The sequence below is a fragment of the Vidua chalybeata genome, chromosome 5 (assembly GCF_026979565.1).
Source record: "Vidua chalybeata isolate OUT-0048 chromosome 5, bVidCha1 merged haplotype, whole genome shotgun sequence".
Lineage (NCBI taxonomy): Eukaryota > Metazoa > Chordata > Aves > Passeriformes > Viduidae > Vidua > Vidua chalybeata.
This window is the reverse complement of record NC_071534.1, coordinates 48,622,884-48,643,814: the sequence shown is the minus strand read 5'-3', so window position 1 is coordinate 48,643,814 and position 20,931 is coordinate 48,622,884. Positions and strand designations below refer to the sequence as shown.

Genomic DNA, 20,931 nt, shown 5'->3' with positions numbered 1-20,931 from the left:
GAATACATCAACAATAATGTCTGATTTACAAAAGGGACACACAAAACACAACACAAATACAAACACAAAAGGAGAGATTACCTGCTACCAGCTTCTGTATGATTGTCTTGTTCACATCTGAAACAGCTATAGGGTACACTGGCTGCAAGGTTCTTCTACACTGTGAGCCTTTGAATGGAGTTAGGATTTTTTCTTTTAACACAAGGTACTATCAGGCCTGTTACTGAAAATGACCTTCCTAGAGTGGTGCCCTTTGAGAAAGCAGCAGCATGCAGGTTGCATTTCAAGTGTCTGTTGTGACATTTTAATTTTGATGGGTTATAATGCAGAGAAAAGGGGGGAAAAATCACAAACAAACCAACCAACCATCTCCAAATCTGAAACCTGAACCAGTACAAATAAATCACAGTTGTCAAATACTAAGCAATTGGTAGTGTATTAAAGGTAATGAATTTACTTATATCACCAGCACCAGTTAAAAATAACTCTCTTGGAACAGGTGATGTCAGTTGTAAAACATCACACTCAGTTGTCTTTATAGCCACTGGGGCTATAGTTCTACTAGCAAGTCCATCTACTGCATCACAGCTAAGCTAAATGAATAATAATATGGAAGCTTGATTCTGGTTATGGTTATTATAAAGTTGAGTACTGGCAGATTCAATACAGATACAGAGAAGCTGCACAAAAAAAAGGCATAAGTACTACTTTTCCTCTGCAGAAAACAAGAAATATTCAGACCAGTACTAAAAAATCCTGAAAACTTAGAATAAGAGTTACAGTTTTATAAGAATTAACATGGCTACAAGACCATTAAATTACTACACATGGTAAGCAATAGATCTCTATTACCAAAATATTTTAAACAGAGATTTTGTGTATACAGCTAAATAAAAAAATAAGCATATAAAGCTAAGCCTTCATATAGAAGCATGTATGACAGTTGAGTCAATTTTAGCAACCTTTGCTCTGAGGAGGCTGTGTGAAAAGAAGGGGGTTTGCATTTCTATCAAGTTTCCAGAATTGGAATTTTTTCTCATGGGAGTTCATTTAAAGTGTTCACGTAGTTCTTACACCAGAGTTCCTCATTGTCAAGAATCTGACTCATTATACTTTAATGCAAACAGGCTGTCATATTTAACAGACAAGTAAATAAAATCTAAAAAATGCAGCTACTAAAAATGTCAAGCGGGCACTATTGAAATATGCAGGTCATGCAGGTTTCTTTTTTAAAAAGTGCAATTTTTATAGCACTTAGTATGTTCTAAGCATAACTCTAGCTAACCTGCAAATCTCAACATTGAAAAGGTTGCCTTACACATTACATTGCATTAAGAAACAAAAGTTAAGCAAAAAATAAATAAGAAATTTTCACAGACACCTTCTGATCAAGATGAGGGTAATTTTTGTTAAAATTATCTTGCCAAAATTACATTTTTACAGTGTCATGGGCACAAGGACTACACTTATCATTTTGTATTCTTCTCCAAAACCAAAATCCTCTTCTGTCAGTGGATGCTCAGTTTCATTTCAACCTGGGGCAAAGTCTGAGATGAACTCAAGGAGTAATGATGCCTGTGCATGAAATGCAGAACGTCATTCCTCATTTGTTCTTCAGAGTTTCGACGCACCTTGTGATGGATGAGACATTATTATCGGTCATTAGAAAGAACTCTAACCACAGCTCTGAAATTTAAAGCAATGCCTTATATAGCCAGGCTGGAGGTCCAAAGTCTGGCTCATTATGCGCAGCTGCTGTTCAGCGTTCCCACACGGGTGTCCCCACCGCAGGCTCGGGCTCTGTGACACTGCGTGTACACACACAGAAGTGACGCCACAGGCTGCTGCTAGCTGAGGCGGCGTGGAAGGAGCATGTTAACGACGTCAGCAATTAAAGAGAGGAACCCGTATCTTTTACCTTGAATCCACACATATAGACCAGACACAGATTTAAAGACACAACTTCACACACGGCTTTGCTGCGTCTCCCAGCACCCACAAAGCAGCGGAGCCACGAGTGCGCCGTGTCACAGCCCCACGTGCTTACAGCACCACTGTCACTGATTCCCTGCACCCGACGCCGTGCCCGGCGGAGCAGCGCTACCTTTCCCCTCCCCGGCCACGGCTCCCGTCCCGTCCCGTCCCGTCCCGTCCCGTCCCGCCCCGCCCCCTCCCCTCCCCTCCCCGGCCACGGCTCCTGCCCCTCCCCTCCCTTCCCCTCCCCGGCCACGGCTCCCGCCCCGCCCCGGGCACGGCTCCGCCCGCGGCGCTCCCCTCACGCCCGGGGGGCGGGGCCGGGGCTCAGCGCGGGAAAGCGGCCACCGCGGCCACGTGCCCCGCCTGTGGTGAGGGGACGCGCGCGCGGGAAGGGCCTACATGGCCGCCGCGATGTGCTCGTTCCGGGTCGTGGCGGGCGGCGACGAGGGCAGCGACAGCGATGACGGCGACTGGGACATTGGCGTCGTGCGGCAGGAGCCACAGGTGGGGCTGAGCCCCTCCCTGCACCTGGGGCCCGCCAGCCGTGGCCGGGCGGTCTCGGGGTGGGGGGCGGCCTCGGCTTGGAACCGTGAGGGAAGGGGAGTGCGGTGGGTCCCAGGGGAGGGTGCGGCTGGTGCTTCCTCTCAGGCTCTTTCCTACTAGGGTAATGCTAGTGTACCCTCAATCCAGTAAATGAAACCTGAACTGTAGGGATTTATCTTATTACCAAAACCCTTAATGTTTATTTAAAAGCTCTTTCTCCCCTTAAGTAGCAGACCCTTGTCCTAATAGTATTTCAGCATGAGAGTAAATTTGAAAGTGACCGGGGCCTGTAAAGCTGTTTTATATCTTAAATCTCTTGAGACTGTTTCTGGCTTACTTGAAGATTTCAGTGATTTTATTGCATCTAACAGGTGTGAAGTATCCATCAGTGTGAGGTAGAGAAACCCTCACCATCTGTCAGGGTTTTTAAGTGTGGGTTTGTCTCATGACCAGAATTGAAAAATGGAAGTATAACTGAATTCTTGAAGTCTTAGGCTAAAGGTTATACCCAGTGTTTAAGAGGCCTTGACTTTTAGATAGATGTTCCTATCCAAAGATATGTGTTGTTTGAAAATTGTTGTCTGATTAGAATAAAAAAGGGCTAAATCGTTCTACTGACTGCTTCTCACCTATGTCTTTACAAAAGTTATCAGAAATGTGCTGTGAAGTTTGTATATTTCTGAGTTATAAATTGGGAGTTAAAAACTTATGACAAAGTAAAAGACAACTTCATTTCAAACCCACTTCTGTCTCTAAGGAAATTAGTGAATAATCAGTCCTCTGCTTACCAGTGTATATAAATGTTTTGTACACTTGATATAGCTCCAGCAGCAATCTTCAGCTGCATCTGCAGCTTTAATAGAGAACAAATCTATGATGCTTTTGAAAACAACTTAAATTTGGCAACTGTCTGATGCAGAAACTAGTCTTTTGGTCAGTGCTTTTTTCAGCCAGAACATTTATGATGCAGCACTACAAATGCCTCTGTCACCACAGAATTAGGATGACAGAGGAGCTGTAATCCTTCAGAGCAGTGGACTTGTGCTGTTAGGCCAGACAGTCACTGAGGTCCCTTGACTCAAGCTCAAACTTTCATATCTGATAATTGTATTTTTTAATGTTGCACTTTACAATATGTAAAATGTACCAAAAAAAAAGACATATAAATGCATTCCAAAGTTTTTCTAGTGTCATAAGATGAAAAAGAAACTTAATTGAAATCAAATTATGGTAAGTAAAATTGAGAGCAGCAGGTCTGTTGAAAAAGAAAGTATTTCCCTTTTCAGAGAATGGAACCTCTCAGAAAAATTGATTTTAAAACTTAGTCTTTGTAGTAGACCCTGAACAGATCCACGGAGATGGAAGAACAGAAGTTATACGTTGCTTTTCCCCCTCTTCTATCCTATGTCCTTTCAGAGATTATTAGTGCTTTTATACTGAAACCAAGCTATATTGTTTTTTCCTTGAAACAGTCTCCAGATTTTAACTTAATTTTTCTTTATCTAGCAGTTGGATCAAATGTTGCAGGTGGACAAGCATGAGGCATTAAAGAAGGCTCTGTTTCGTGGTGATGTGTCATTAATTGAGGAACTCTTAAACTTGGGTGAGGAAAACTCAGTTACAAAGTTGAATATTTTTTATTAGACTCAGGAAAAATTTGAATTCTCATTTAAAACAAGACTTTATATCCTTTACTGGAAACATACACATGTTCCTACATGCACTCAACGCATTCTTTTGAAAGATTATATTACTTTTTCAGTGACTCAGATTCGGTATTCCAGCACATTCCTTCTAATTTGTGTTTCTTTTGTCAGTTAGGAGCCATGAAAATTGAGAAAAGTATGTTTGAACTATGAAATAAGGTATTTTTTTATTTTCAGATGCATCTTTAACATGCAAATAGTAATTACAAACACTGAGTTAGAGGTGGTTTAAATTGAGGGGGAGAATTCAGTGGGTGGTCTTTGGTGTTGAAAGCTGTAAAAAAGAGGAGGTTGTTTTTATTTTCACGTTCCCCCAGTTTGGAAATTCCTTTTCCTCTTTTTTTTTTTTTTTTTTCCTCCCCTTCACAGCACTGGTAAGTGTCTGGTATGTGCCCTATGTAATACTGCTGTCCTGGCAACATCAACTGAACAAAGATTTTGTGATTCTGAGAGGTCTAACAGGCGTTTCGTGGCATTTGCCACTAAAAAGTAGTCTGTTTTAACATTGAAAGCCTTTTTCCCTGTTCTGTTACTCAGTATTTGTCTTTAATGTGTTTGTTAATCAGTGTTAGGAAGATTGGATCATTTATTCAAGCATCCAGGGCAATCAGAAACTGCATAGCTGAGTTGACCTGCCTAGTGATAATTGTCAGGAAGTTCTGCTTCAGCAAGCAAGGAGAATATAGTAACCAAGAGCTTGTTCTCTGAGGAAAATTTGTCTTAGGGAAGAAAGTAGTTTCTTAGTTAGCAATGGGCTTTTCTGAGTTTTGAAACAATGACATTATTTGCCCTTTTAGAAGCCAACTGTTTCTCACCACAATGGGGGAGTGGTTTTCTTTTTAAATTAAGCAAAACTACTGCACGGACTGAAACACAAGAAGTGTAGTACAAGCATGAAATATATCTGTCTTGCTTTGAGAAAATATATTCTTATTTATGAGTAGAGTTTCAGTGATGTCTGTGCCTCAGATTGCTTAATTGTTTTGCTACACTATCCATTTTAAATTGTTGTATTGCAGTCAGACAGCAATAGTTCACTTTCTGTGCTGATTCCTGCTACACAGTGGGCAGTTCTGTGCTGTTGGAAGATGATAATAGGTTTCTCTAGGAGCATAGGTTCAGGCCAAGGATTCATGTAGTGTAGTTTCCTGTCTCCTGAAACAAACAAGGCAGTATTATAAAAGAATATGTAATTTCCTTAAAATGGGACCAACAGGACATTCTGACTCATCCAGTACTGTTCTGCAAAGCAGTAGAACACAGTGCCTGTTATGGATGTCTTCCTGAAGAAGGATAACATTGTCCTTCAGGGGATCTGTGCTCAGATTAAATATTTGCCTCCAGAAATACCTTTAGTATAGAAGAGCTTGTAGGAGGCTCACTACCAGCAGTCAGCCAAACTCAAGGTTTTTGTTGGAAGTGGATTTCCTAGCAAGAGGCTATTCCTTCAGGTAGAGTGAGACTGTGTTGTCTTCTGGCTTGGTTAGATGTTGCCTTAGTACTTTTGATGCTGAAGCAGTTTTACAGAGCTTCTTTAGGAGATGGACAAGCACAGTGTTTTTCCTTACCGCTTCTGTGAAATGGCAACTTAGGAAAAAGTTTCTGAAGTACATGTCACAGAAAGTAATGCAAGCAAGTAGCACCTTCAGAGATGATTTGGACATTTTGGTTTGCTTTAGGAGTAAAAATACTTCACACCATGTAATTAATGTGTTCCATTTCCTAAAATAGAAATTAAGACTTCATGACAGTTTAGGCTGATTAAAGATATAACTACAGTCAAATCCTCCATTTTCCTTCAGCAGTTTGTTCCACTGATGTCTTTGAATGAGTGCTAGAGCTCATCTCATCTTTTGTGAACCAATTCAGGGAATTATAAGTAGTAGTAAACAGTAGGAATGGGAGGGTGCCTAGTGTGTGAGAATAATTTTTCAGCTAGTTTAGGACTCTCTGAGTCAGGTGACCACCATAGCTGGCCCAGCAGAGGGAGACATCAGCAGCTCTAATATGACTCAGCTCAGGTCAGGTCGTGTGGGAACAGACCTAAGTGCAGACAGACTTAAATCAATACTTCTGCTAGAGAAGTCTTAGAGAATCAAGCATTTTAGAACTTCCCAGGTAAGTGGTGTCTGAATGTGAATGGATTCCAGCACTGAGAGCTGTTCTTTAATTGAATGAAAGTCAAGACCTCATATTTTTGGTGTCAAACATGGAATTATTTAACAGGGATACATTTTTCTCTATAAAAAACAGCCTTTCTGCTATAGCTATTATTAGCCACAGTCAAGAAAGTATGTGAAAGCGATATAGGAAAACCAGTAATAGTCACAAAAATAATTCTTACTTTGCTGTTCTTTTGCTTCACTATTATTTCTCTATTATATTCTTCACATGGTTTCTGCTGTAGAGTTTGTCTGTGGCCAGAATGTGTTTATCCTCTTTGCTGCTTAAACAGGAAGATATTTATCTGTAACTCCGATTTTAAAGAAGAATGTTGCATCTAGTTTGTCTCCTAGCTGTAATTTGTGGGGCCATGTAACTGAAAAGCTCCTCTGCCCATACCTACAGAGGAACACAGATAATGGCAGGTGGGGGAGTCCAAATAATGCCATGTGTCTGTGATGCCAGCAGCTGGAGGGGATGGATGACATGCTGATACCAGTGCTGCTGTGTTCGTAAGAGTGCTCTGTTTGTCTGTGTTGTTCACTGTGACCAGTGGTGTGTGTGTGCCTGCTGGGAATATACCCTCAGCAATGATATGGGTTGGACCTGAGGTTCTGGAGTGCAGCAGCCTCACTCTCTCTGGCTGTTGCATCTGGCCTGATTTTTCACTAAAAGGTTTTTTTCTGGGCTTCACTGTTCTCTTGAGAAAATCTCAAGGGTCATTTTAAATGCTGAACTAACACTGCTTACTTCAGTAACAGCTCATGTAATGAGAGTAATAACCTGTTTGAGTAGTCATCAAGGTGAGACATTTCTGGTTCAGTCAACAACTTCTGTAAACCAAGCAGCCAAGAAGCCACATGACTGTTCCTGTTTCAGTTGTCCTTTCTTTGTCTTCCTCTGGGATTACAGCTTGTTTGCATTGGGACCATCAGTACCACTGAGTGGTACTTCAAGACAGTCACTACCAGGATGGTAGGAGACTATGCAGGACAAACAACATATTGCCAAATAGACCATTCTACTTCTAGAACTTGGAAAAAGCACCAGCATCATGGCAGATACTGACTGCTATCCATGGAAAGAAAGCATTGAGGAAAATGCCTTCTCAAGTGTTTTGATAAGTATATATAATTGCCAAGTAGGTTGTTCATTACTGTTGTTCTGATAAGTATTAAAGTAAAAAGTTCTAGATGGGACTGCTTTTCTTCTCACAAGGAAAAGAGACTTAAAGGCTGACAGGTTGACAGTTTTTGGGTATTTTTTTCTTACTAGTATTACTTTAGTGGGCTGTTGAATATCAGACTTGCTAAATTCTTGAAGTGACTTACAAGGAAGTTCTGATATGACTGCTAAAGGACGTTTACTGGCTTCCCTTGTAGAACTTCTGTGGGCTTCAATTAAAAGTTTTGTACACTGCACATAGGCCAGTGTGCTGTAACATTAACTGCAGCTAGTATGTGTACATTGCTAAGGAGATTTGATTGTAAATTCTGTGGCTTGCAGGTGTTAGAATGCTTCAACACATGGCTTTCATTGAATTGCTACCTCTTTATTGATTCTGCAATTCCAGTGATCTTAAGAAATGAAAGAATCTATCCAAGAGCAGTGACCTGTTAGTCCCTCAGCTTTAATGACTTTATATTGCTACACTGAACACATCTTTGATGTACTACCAAGACAGGGAAAGCACACATTTTGAATGAAAAAATATGCATGTAGCTTAACTGTCACAAATTTTTTGGACAGTTTTTGGACAATTTTTTGGTTTTTGGACAATTTTTTGGTTTTTGGAGTGTTTTTTCCTAAAGAAGTATTTTTGATTATCCATGGTCACTGTAGGACTAATATGAAACCAACTGATGGAAACTTTTCTAGAGCAGGTAATATTTGTTGAAAGATTGAAAAATGCATGCAGGTATTTAATAGAAAGTTGTCAGATGAGTATCTCAGTCTGGTACTTGGTTCTCTGTGCATTTTTGAGGGCTGGGCTGTCTGACAGGCATGTTTCCAGCCATTTTAGCCATTCTGGCTATTATGAATAGTAACAAACAATTCTGGTGATTCTGTTTGAACCTTCCATAGTCTCCTATTTTTATTGGCATAATATTTTGTTAGTATCAAACACAAATCTGCTAGCTGTCTTGCTGTGAAGTAGGAAACCCTAGTTGTCGTGATCCTAATTGCCTGACAAGCAGTTTGCTTCCACAGCAGTCTTCCTGGCTTGGCAAGAGTCAAATTTTTAAATTCTGATTGAAGAAAGCTATTGCACAGAAGTAGAGAAAACAGATTCTGTGTGCTTATATGAAATTACTTTTGCAGCTAAATATTTGGGGTTTTTAATGTAGTCTTTCTGTGGTTCTTAACTCCTGATATTCTAAAGAAAGATATATTAAATCTCATAGGGCATTTTCTTTTTTTTTATCTCCCTTGTACTAAATGCAAACAGGGTGTAACCTTTGTAATGATACATATTGAGAGTAAGTTTTATAAAAAAGCATGTTTGTAGTGATGCAGTTTCATGATTGTAATTTCTTAAATTTTGACAGGTATCAGCATAGAAACTAGCTTTCAGTTTGGATGGACTCCCCTGATGTGTGCAGCCAGCGTGGCTAACTTTGCAGTAGTACGTCTTCTTCTGGACAGAGGTGCTAATGCATGTTTTGAAATAGGTAAGATGGGAATGAAAAACACTGGCTGGTAATGCTCAGTGCCAGATATTGTCCTAATCCTTATTCTCTTGTTTACATGTGTAGGGGGGAAAAAAAAATCAAAAGTTCACTGTGGAACTGAGACCCACTCTACCTTTCACAGTTTTGAAGGAAAAGTAGTAGTTTCAAAGTAAAAATTGTGTTCTTGGAATTGATCTGGAATCAGTTGATGCATTTTCTTGTTCTTTCTGTCTCAATTCCACTTTCCCCCACACCTCCCAAATCCCAAGTACTTTTTAAAGAAGTGTTTGGAAGTACTTGCTCAAAAATTGCAGTATAAATTTGTACAGGTAAAACTTACTGTGTTTGATCCTGTTATGAACTATGTATGTGCAGAAACCAGAGAACATCTCAAACAACATGAATTGATTTCCAGTTCATGGGAAACTAATGTGGACTTCTCTAAAACTAGAATGCAATTTTTCGATTAAGAACTCTGTTCTTCAGTGTGTTGCTAGATTACCTTTTTCTGCAAGAGTTTAGTGTATCTTCTAAGAAGTGTCAGTTCTTCTGTAAGTTTTATTGACCTAATAATAACTCTTTTTCTACTTAAATTGTGGCTATTTTCAATCTCTTCCTTTACACTGGAATATTTATCCCACAGTACTGCCAAAAAGCAGTAATCATATTCTCCAGTAACTTGCCAGTAGTTGCAGTAGTAATAGACTGAAATGCAGATGGTACAAAATTGGCTCTGAAAATTTTCTCTAACCTCTTAGCAGTTGATCAGAGTATGAGACTAGAGTAGATTGCCTACGCCAAAAACAATCATGCCTTCTTCTAATCACTGTCCTGTAGCCAGTTTCAGAGAACTTCTCTGTCTGCCTACAGCTCATACCTGTTCTTTATGTAGAAAGCTATAAATGGGGTAGAAACTGCTATGGGCAATAGTTTAGGCTGCCCAGGTAACCAAATGCATGGCATTTTTTCATTTGTGTGATCAACTACCTTTGCCCAAAGTGGCACCTCATTAGGATCAGGTTTCTTGGCTTGTTTCTCTATTGGGCTATGTAGGGAAGCTGTAACTAGGACATATGGGCAGCAAAGTACTCTACAGCCAGGAGCAGTCTTGTAAGTCATTGATTTGGATCAGGCCACGTATGTTCAGTAAAGCTGTGCTATCCTAAGGGGTACTAAATCTCACCAGTCCTCCTGCTATTTTTTACATCAGCAGGCAATCACACAAGTGATCCTATAATAATAACTCTTGAATGCTTATAATCCTAATAAAGAGCTATACTATTAATCACCTTGAGTCACTCTTCAGTCATTCTTTATAACTAGTTACTTAATTTTAACCTTTTTGGTAGTCAAGAACATATATATTATTTACTGTGTGATGAGTTCAAAATGTTGCATCCTTGAGGAATAATTTCACCAAAACTGCTGGAGTTTTCATTTTGTCTGAACATAAAATTTTTTGCAGTCTTTTACCAATAAAATTACCTAGATTTCTCTGTAAAAGAAATCTAGGTAAAGGGAAGGGAAAGGAAAGAAACACCTCGGAATTCCTAGATTTCTCTGTAAAAGAGAAATCTAGGAATTCCAAGGTGTTTCTTCCCTTTCGTCTCTTGTTCACATGTATGAGGTATAGCTAGGCTAAAAGAAATTATTTTCCCACTTTGTCACTGCCTGAGATAATGAATACAAATACAGCTGCAGGTTCGTCCCAAATACCATTCCCAGACTAACAGTGCTTTATTTAAAGTCCTGCTGTCTTTCCATTCATGTTGTAGTTGATAATCAGATTAAACATTTTGAGTAAAAATTTGTCAGCATATCAAGTAATTTCTACATAAGGCAATTGAAAATTAAAATACGGTATATTTAAAAACCAAATTAATTTAAATGTAGAATTAAGTTGTAGAGGTGGAGGATAAGAAGTGGTGAGGACAGTGGAGGTAACACACATAACAAACTTTTCATGTCTAAATATAATTAGATCTGACGTCATTGAAGAATGAAGATGTTAATTATACACAGTCTTAAAATTTCTACCAAAAAATTAGAAAATATGTTGTAACACTTGATAGGATATAAAGTAGGTGCAGCTAATAATTGTACTTCTTAAATGGATGAAGGCATGTTGGAACTTGTGAACAAGTTTGTGCAGTAAACGAAATGAGCAATTATTCAAATGGCAGTCTTCTAAATGACACTGGGGCCAACTAACTAAGGTGCTATGTTTCCCAGATGGAAACCATGGTAATCATGGGAAAGAAGGCCTCCCGCATTCTGTGTGCAAACAGCAGTTGTACAGTTGTGATTTGTGAGCCAAGGTGGTATGTAACACTCAGCTGATTTCAGAGCTGGAGAAGTAAATATGCTGGTATTCCTATGGACCGTGTAGATGCTCTTAAAATCCACATCTAAACCAATACTTTTAATACTTCTCCTGCCACTATTGGACCATAGTAAGTTAATAAATTTAATTCTTCCTCCTTAAGACCTATCAGGAAGCCCCTTTGCTTCCAGTGTCTTTTGTATGGGCCTCTGTTCTCCCCAGAATTGGTGTCACTATGTGTTCATAATGCATTTCGTGTACCTTTTTCTATCCATTGCAGCTGTTACTTGTCTTTACTGGAGCGGAGGAAGAGGGAGTGAATCTACTGGTGTGGAGAAATGTGTTTTGAGAAATAAGCATCTATAGTTAAGCTCCTGTTGCAGCTTTGGGGTATTTTCAAGCTATTCTGAACTTCAGTAGGAGTAGATGCTTTACTATTGTGATTCACTCTCATGTTTCTGAGTATCTCCTCAGGTGCCTTTTTCTTACCTGATCGTTCTAGTGATTTTCACAGACAGGAAAACAAGATTGTTAGCCTTTTCCAAATATTGTAGAGTATCAAAATCTCAGTAGCAGCTGTAGCAAATATAAAGACTTTTAAAGGAACTTGTGGGTTAGCATGGTATTTACATTTACATATGTAATTCCCTTACTGCAAATTTCCAAACAGATAAATACACTGTGTTGATGGCAGCGTGTACTGCACAAGCTTCAGAGGAAAACATCTTGAACACTGTCGAACTGCTTTTATCAAGGAATGCTGACCCTAACCTTGCTTGCAGGTATTGAAAACCCCACACCTGTGAATACAGTACAGAATTTAATATTAATATACAGAGACGTATTTATAGACATAGCTGTTGTTGGTGGTTAAGATGAAGTGTATGTACTTCTTGTAATTTCACTGCTGTTTGTATAAGACGAGTACCCAGAAACATATACCTCTTAGTACAATTGTTAATCTGAATAAATAAGACTGTGATCAGCTTTATCAAATTGTAAGTATATTTTTCAGCTGAACAAAATAAAAATTAATCTTAATTATTCACTTGACTGAAGTATAAGGGCAAGAAATATGTCCTCTGCCTTTCCTAAATCATATTGCTTCTTCTGCATAGGGATGGAAGTCAAATCAATTCATTCTTTATTTAAGTTCATATCCTACTTTTGAACTTTTTTGTGGATATCTGGCTATATTCTTTTCACAGAGTGCTTCCTCTGGAAAACAAAATTCCGTAAGTAAAATACGTTTATTCCACTGCAATGTGGAATAATTTGGATTAAAGAGGTTAAGCTCCTTTTAGAAACAAGTAATAGTGTCCTTCAGTTACAACTTTGTGTTTCAGCAGTTTGAAGCAGTGCATTGTGAGATGTCTGTAGTTTTACAGTCTGATGAAATGTTTCATTTTACATCCAAAAAAAATTAATTCTGGACTGACCCCAGGATAAACTGTCTTGCCTCTGATAAAAAAATACCACTTAAGTCAACTGGGTTTTCATCTAATAGATTTTTTTTATACCACACCTCTTTCACCATATTACCTGGGATATATAGACTGAGTAGTTCTCTAAAAGGAATGGAATTGAAGGCCTTTGGTTTTCCATAGTAGAATTCAGTTACTCAAGGCCCTGAACCTTGCTATGAGCATAGTACTGTTAAACAAGGAGGAAACAGTTCTGCTGAAGTGCAGCTGATGTCTGGTACCAAATTTAAATGCCATTCTTTTATCCTTATCAGAGAGACTAAAAATTGTTCATGAGAGAAGAGAAAGCTACATACTCTGAAATAATTACATAATGTTGTTGTCACATAGCTGGATGTTAGAATAAACATCCTGCTTTAAAAGATAGGGGAAGTCTTTGCATTATTATCTTTGTGTCTTGGAAATGTAAGCAAGAGTGCAGAGCTGCAGGCCTTTGGCTAAGCTTTGGGGGAAAAGAGTGTGAAAGCTGACACAAAAGGTAGGAATTCTAATTTTTAAATTTTATTTGTAAACTTAGGATAGGTTTTGCATGGTTGATCTTTATATACAAAGATGTATTTACTACCTCTTTGTGTCCTTAGACCTTGTGCTAACATGACCTATTCATGCATCCAGCAGATACGGTTGTGGCTTTTTCACTTTCGCAGCAGTAATCTTTTCAAATGAAAAGATAAATTAAATGACAATCAGAAATGTCATATTTGTGCTAAATAAAAGCAGAGGCTTGAAAAATCCGGACCTTATAATCTCAAACCTTTGAGCTGCCTTTATGCCTTTCCAGTATTTGACAATATGTGCATGCCACTCCATCATTGGGGCTGCTCAGACAACAGCTGCTGTTTCTCATGGACTTCTTGCTCTGTGTTCAGAAATGAGAATAAAAACAATAAACTGCCTTATATGATGATAAGGGATCAAACACCCCTCTCTATGGCACTGCAGTCCCATTCCACCTGTTTCATTAGAGCAAGCAGGATGTTCTGTGGGAGTGATCAAGAATTGTCAGTGAGTTGAGATTATTGTGAAAGTACTTCCTGTGTGATCAGCTTTCTGCAGGTGAAGACCTAAGATTCTCATTATTTGGTTTTCTCAGCATGTAAGAACCAGAATGATTCTAGGAAGCTTCTCTTTTGTCCACCAGCCACTGGAATGTGTGTGAATGCAAAGCAGAATACTTAACCTTCATGTAAGCAGGGTTTAATGTTTATCCTTTCTCTGTTGCTCCATCAGGGCAATCAGTAGGCTTTTTTATTTCATGTCATCTGGAGGTGATACACAGAAACTTGGAGGGAGTGGGTCTAATTTATCAAGTGTGTATGGAGTGGGAAAGGACTAGTGAGAAAGAAGGTGAGTTTAGGAATGGATAGGTAGATGGGTTCTTTGCAAGGGGATATGGTTCTGAGAAGGTATTCAGTAGCATAACTTAGGATATTTTTGTTAAATCAGAATTGGAAACTGAGTACTGGTGGCTATAAAAACAGTTTTGTTGATGAGAGTGTAGTGTGTCAAAGCATAAGTGCTAGCTAAAGGGTTTTGAAAGTCAAACAAGTAGAGTAATGACTAGGTGAAACAAGAAGGCATTGTAAGACCTGCTCTGAATAGCCATTGTAGAGCTACTATAGCCTGAATGCTCCATTTAAGTGAGTGCTACCTTGAGAAATTTGTTTTGCTTATCTCATGTCATTCACCTTCCTCTGGCAACAAAATGTAAATTATATACTTTATCCGTTTGTAAGGCCTGAAATCTTTAAGTAGTGTTTTTGAAAACCTTTTTTAACCTGCAGTGCTTTCCTAAAGTTATATGAAAGTATGTTCCAATATTGCTTGTTATATAGGATTTCCCACTTCATCACTAAATCCCACTAAGCCAGAAAATGAGCAAATAGATTATTTTCTGTTGCTGTGAACACACTGTTGCCAATTAATTTCTCAGTTCCAGGTTTAATGTGCAGCAGTGGAGTGGGGAAACTGGCTCCAAAAGCTTCTGAAGATGCTTCCTGTTTATCTGAAGAATTGTTCAGTTTACAGATCAATAGACTAAAATAGTCTTGCAGCATAATTTCCTTGCTTTGGGATCTCAATAAGAAAAGATAGAGAATAAACTTTGGGTTAAATTGTTTTCTACCTGATGTATTTGTTCTAGTATTACTGATACACTGGTCTAGTTAGTAAACACGTATCCAGTTATGAGTCTTTACTTAAAAATTGTCAAGACTACCAACTTGAAATACTGAATTTTTTATAGATGTCTCCCCAGTGGAAAGAAACCTGTGTGTAAATAGGAGACATCTCCTCTCCTTCTTCTTACGAAATTTTCCAGGAAGGTGAAATTTGTCTTGCTTGAGATCGTGATCCCAAACACAAGCATGTTTGCTTGTCAAGTGCAGTGAATTCTGCACCACAGATCCAGTTTAGACAGCTGTTTAATACATTTTTGAGTCAGATGCTTGCCATCTAGGAGATAAAACTTTATCACCAGTTCTGTCATGGCTCCTGATTATCCAGGATAGGTGGCTTCAGGGTAGTAGGTCTGTTCTAGTCAGCTTGTTGTCTTGTGATATAAATTTTGCCCCATTTTTTCCACAAGGTAAAGTGAGCCTGTAAGAACTTCTGGTTGTATCTACGTGTACATGTCACATACAATGTTTGGGATGGCCCCAAAAACTAAAAAAGCTTCCATTTTTTTCTCCATCTTTTTCTCCAGTCTTAATATAAAAGCAGGGACACTTGGAACACGAAGCTGTGTTAGAGGGTGTTTACATTGGATGCTTACATTGGAAAAGGTTCTTCTGCCAGAGGGTAGTTGGGCATGGGAACAGACTCCTAGGAAAATGATCATAGCACCAAGTTTGACAGAGCTCAAGAAGCATTTGGACAATGCTCTCAAACATGTGGTGTGATTCTTGGGCTTGTCATGTGTGGGGCCAGGAGCTGGACTCTAATCCTTGTAGGCCCCTTCCAACTCAGAATTTTTTGTGACTCTAAAGATAAAAACAAATAAACAAACAAAAATCTCTCTTCATTTCCATAAGACCTGGCTTTTTATATAGGTGCTGCAAAACTGGAAGCAAACATAGTTAGATGTTTAATTAATAAATTGCTTATATGCCTTTTAATATTTTATTTATTTACTGACTATGACTTGAGTATCATATTCAATATGGAAAAATGGCATGTGGCAAATTGTACCATACAAAAGGACTTAATGTGTGTTTGGACAAGAAGGTCACCTGCAAACCAGACTGCTGAAACACAGCAGTTCCTCAAAATTATGAAAGGATTCTTAACATCTGTCTAGATGATTATCACTACACTCTCTATGAACATTTTTAGATTGCACTAAGATGTACCAATACCTTTACTTTCTCTTCCAACTTAAGCAGGAAACAGTGGATTTGCCATGTTAAAGCTTGCTGTTGTAGTTTGGGGGTTCATTGCAGGGTTAGGAAAACAAGGTTTGTTTTCTCCAATGCTCTTGTCTCCCTCCTGTGGCTGTACATTTAAATGGATGCTGCTTTTATGGGGTGGCTCAGGGCACCCCCTTGCATGTAGAGGTGCAAATTTGTGCAGCAATGCATGTGTTTCTATCCTGAAACAGCTTGTAGCCTTTGAAATTAAAACTCAAGCATTAAAATGGAATGCTTGCAGTACTAATTGCACAATCATGTTGATGGATTTTTTAAATGTTGTATTTATATAGTTTTACTTGCAAATGGAGCAGTTCTTTTGGTGGCTTTAGTGTCATTGAATTTTTGGGTTAATTTCAGGTATCATGGCTGCAGTACTATACAGCTATAACTACACCAAATTATTTGGAGAAAAGACTATTCTGTAGCCTCGGCGCTTTTGTTTAGTATTTTTCCTTTGAAAAAGCAGAAGATAGTTGTGAAGTAGTATCAAAATTAAAAAAAAAAAAGGTTGAGAGCAGGAGAAATGAAAATGAAATCGGGTGTGATTGGACAGGTTTTGCAGTCAGATGTGAATGGTAAATACTTCAAAGGTGATGGCATGGGAAGTTAGTCACAGGCTACCTACCACCGAAAAGAAAGAAGTGTGGGAGTGAGTGTCCATGTTGGGCAAGCAAGTTTGAATTTTGGTGCTACAAATTATTAGGTTATCATCAACTTCTGCTCATTCTTCTAAATACAGATTTCTGTATAGACAGCTCTATGGAGACCTATAGAGATAGTGAGATATATGGATATCAGTTATTAAGTTGAAGATGGAGATTATAGTCTTTCTCTATTTTTATAGTAGTCTCCATAGGTTCACAGGGTAATTCATGTCAGAAGGGATTTCAGGAGGTTTCTAGTCCAACTTCTTTAAAGCTGTATCTGATGTAAAATTGGGTCAACTGGTCTTGAAGTCCGCTAAAGATGGAGACTAAGAAACTTCTCTGAGCAATCAGTTCCACTGATTAACTGTGCTGGATGGTGAAATGTCTCCTCACATACAGTCAGAACTTTTGCTTTTGCAGTGTTGATGACCTAAGTTCTAGACTGATGCAAGTCTTTTTGCTTCATTACCAAGTTCCTTTATGTTGTTGACTGTATGTCTTGAAGGTCTGGTTACCTTTCATTTTGCTTATCTCTGTGTCATTGACCTTTTTCCCCTAGCAGGAGGTCGTTTCAAATTTGTAACATTACTGGATTTCATTCAGTACAATTTTAACTGTGTTTGCATAAGACAAAACATTATCCTTGTATGAAAAGAAAGATGTTCAAAGCCTTAGTTCTAGCAATACTCTCTGGAAGGAGGCAGAAATTTTAAGGCAGTTGCTTTAAGACATGAATTTGGGGATCCCTCTAGTGGTCGATGACCTTATTATTAAGAAACCCAGTATTGGGAAGAACAGTTAGGTATATCCTAGCAAAATAGAATAATCTTTAGAAAGCAGGTTTTTGATGTGGAGCTATACATCACAAGCAGTACATCATATTTTTCATTAAAAACTTTGCTTTTTAAAATACAATAGATTTTAATTAAACAGCAGTAGTAAAATATTTTAGCTTAAATCTTATTACTTAGTAGCAACCAGAAACTCTACAGTCTTCTTCCTCCAATACTGCCTTTTTTTTCCCTTAATTCTGCAATCTTATTCCACCAAAGAATGTGTCAGGCATCTGGAAAGATACTTTGCAAACAGAAGCTTTTGAGCAATATTTCATAGTGGCTTCATCTGGTAAGCATCTCTAGAAGCATAACATCATATCTTGGTTTGAGACACTTAGAAGGAGAACACTTTGGAATGAGTCATCTCATTTAAGTATTCCAACAATCCCTTTCCACCAAGAAGATATGAATAATAATAGATGAAAGAGAAAAAACAGTGGTTTATTAACAAACAGAATGCCGAAAGGCATGGGGGAAAAAAGTAAATAACTGCTAGACCTCATACCCCACTGTAACAAAGAGAGACCCAAAATGGTGAAAAGTATGTGTTCCTCAAATGAGCCCAGCAGGAGAACTTCAGGCTTTGTAGAACAGAGTGAGAAGATGGTGGAGAGCCCTCCCTGGAAGGCAGGAGCCTCACAGAGCTGTTCCAGCAGCAGACAAAGAGCTTCCCCACGGCAAGGCACACCGCTGAGTGGGCACAACGGGTGAAACAGCTGGGCTGGAGCTACTCAGTGCATCCTCTCCCCACCTCAATGCAGTCAACAGTGTCTTGGGCTGGAGCAGGGTGGCTCTGCTCCACTTCTGTCAGCATGGTGCCCACCTGGTTTTTCAGACAGGCAGTTGCAGAATTCATCTTCAAGGTAGCTCAGAGATTGCTCCTGCAGTTTCTCTGAACCAAGGGGGAAAAAAACAACAGAATGGCCATTACCTGAGCAAAGATCAATCAGGCAGCATGCAAATACCACACTGGGAAGAGACCCAAGAAACCTCGCTGGAGAGCTTTAAAAAACTCCTGCATGAAAGCAACCTTCACACACACACACACACACACACACACACAAGGTCCCCGGCTGGAGGGTCTTAAAGATACAGATATTTTGCTTAGACTGATTCCACTAGAGAGAGTTTTGCATTTATGAACATAGTTTTTGTTTTTAATGTTCTTTCTCTTAAGTATTTGATTGTGATTTACATCTTGCCCTCAATGAAACTGCATATTTTTTCCAAACTTTGGATTGAAATTATTCTGCATGTAGAACACATCACTTAGGCTGCGTATCTTAAAAATAATTTTTTGAAATGAAAATAGGAGTGTGCCACCTTTTTTTTTTTTTTTTTTTTTTCATTTTGACATACTTGATTTCACCTGGCACCTTTTCTTTCAGGAAGCAAATGACTGCACTGATGTATGCAGCTAGAAAAGGCTATCCTCGTGTTGTTGCTTTTCTTGTCGCTCATGGATCACACATAAATGCCCAAGATGAAAATGGGTATACAGTAAGTGATTTATTTTGTGTGTTTATTTTGTGTATTTATTTAATGATAAAAAATTTTAAAAGTGAGTACCCGCTATCTTGTTTCAAAGTACAGCTTTCTGAGAAACATTTCTCAGAATTGTCTGCTTTAACACTCCTTTGAAATCCTCTTGCATTAATTGCCTTGTCTCCATATTGGGTTGTGCTTTATTGATTGAAACTGTTGGGTTTTGCTTCATATGTAAAATTGGTAAAGCAAAGTTGTTCTTTGCAGGCATTAATATGGGCGGCACAGCATGGACATAAAAGTGTCATTTTGAAGTTACTTGAGCTGGGAGCTGACAAAAATCTACAGACCAAGGATGAAAAAACAGCAGCAGAGCTAGCAAAAATCAATAAACATTTAGAGGTATTTAATTTCTCTTAGAAATGCAAATTCTGTGTTTTGTGTCAGAAGTGTGTTCATTAATTGTATAATTTTCTGTAGAAATATTACTTTAATAACTACATAATAGCAGCTACTTGAATACTAGTGCTGTTATGTTTATGACAGACTATCTTCTGTTCTATCACAGCTTTTCATGGTGCTGTAAAGGCTATATTGTAGTGTTTGGGGAACCTTTTTTCTTTATTCTTTCAGAATCATTGACTTTAGATGTAGAATACAAAACAAGGGATTATTAATGTTTACAGTGTTGATACGAGAAGTAGAAAATGTGTTCTAACCTATCTGCCAAAGTATGTGAGAGAATGCAAATATCAAACTGATTTGTAGAGTATAGCTTCTCATGGAGTTTGGAAGTGAAAAGGCTAAAGCCAAAAAAAAAAGTAGTTGGTACTGGCCATTTTCAAAGTCAATTCTCTGGAGGAAGGTGTTAAGTAATGTAAATTTGCCATCAGATCATGGAAAGAGCAACTGCTTATTACCAATATAGAGAGCTACTGAAGACAACATGTATTCTCCTAAAATAAATGTTTACTGCTGTTGTCAGATGATACATGGTGGATCAGTTAGACCATATTTCTGTGTATTTTGTTTTGAGTTGCTCTTACCAATGATGTGGCTTTTTACACTGGCTCTTCCAAAATGTGTAATTCACTCTTATGAATTGTAATTTACAGCTTCCTACCTATTTTTTTTTCCCTGCCAGATTCAAGGGCTTGGCAGGAGCAAAAATGATAACTATGCACAGAGCTGTCAGTGAAAGTTAGCAAGATCTGTGTCTGAGGCTCAGTGATCTGCTAACTCAGGTTACTAAGAAGGGTTACAAATGCCTTCTGCCTTTGATAAACAACTTGTTCAGCAGGTTGCAGCCATATAATCTTATAACATGACTTTCTCCGACATGGAGGGAATACAGGCTTGTCACATTTTAGAGATGGCTCTTGCCTCTTGACCTGAAGTGCTAACTTCCACACAATTGGTGCAAAGTCTTGCAGATGGTATTGAAATATTTAATGGTCATGAGCTTCTTCCAGCTTCAGGGTCTGCTTTCAGTCTGTTGACAGCCCAAGGGGCTGTCATACAGACAATATCTGCAGAAACTGTTTCTGGGAGGGAAAATATTTTTCTTTTGTATTGTTCTGGTTTTGACTGGGAATTATTTTTCTTCCCAACAGCCTGTATGGTGCTGCGTTTTATGATTGTGACCAAAACAGGGCTGATAATACACCAGTGTTTTAGCTGTTGCT

General features: G+C 38.6%; 1 protein-coding gene across 2 annotated transcripts in view; it reads left to right on the top strand.

Annotated features, from left to right (window-relative positions):
- Positions 1-2,269: 2,269 nt before the first annotated feature.
- ASZ1 (ankyrin repeat, SAM and basic leucine zipper domain containing 1) overlaps positions 2,270-20,931 on the top strand; it is a 35,874-nt gene continuing 17,212 nt past the window's right edge. The window contains exons 1-6 of one of the 2 annotated variants that reach the window (XM_053943005.1): positions 2,270-2,481; positions 4,030-4,123; positions 8,939-9,061; positions 12,055-12,166; positions 19,150-19,261; positions 19,514-19,648. In XM_053943005.1, coding sequence (XP_053798980.1) covers positions 2,377-2,481; positions 4,030-4,123; positions 8,939-9,061; positions 12,055-12,166; positions 19,150-19,261; positions 19,514-19,648 — 681 coding nt within the window. In that variant the 5' untranslated portion in view covers positions 2,270-2,376. Of the gene's footprint in view, positions 2,482-4,026; positions 4,124-8,938; positions 9,062-12,054; positions 12,167-19,149; positions 19,262-19,513; positions 19,649-20,931 lie in introns of both variants that reach the window. The other variant, XM_053943004.1, reaches the window with a different exon arrangement.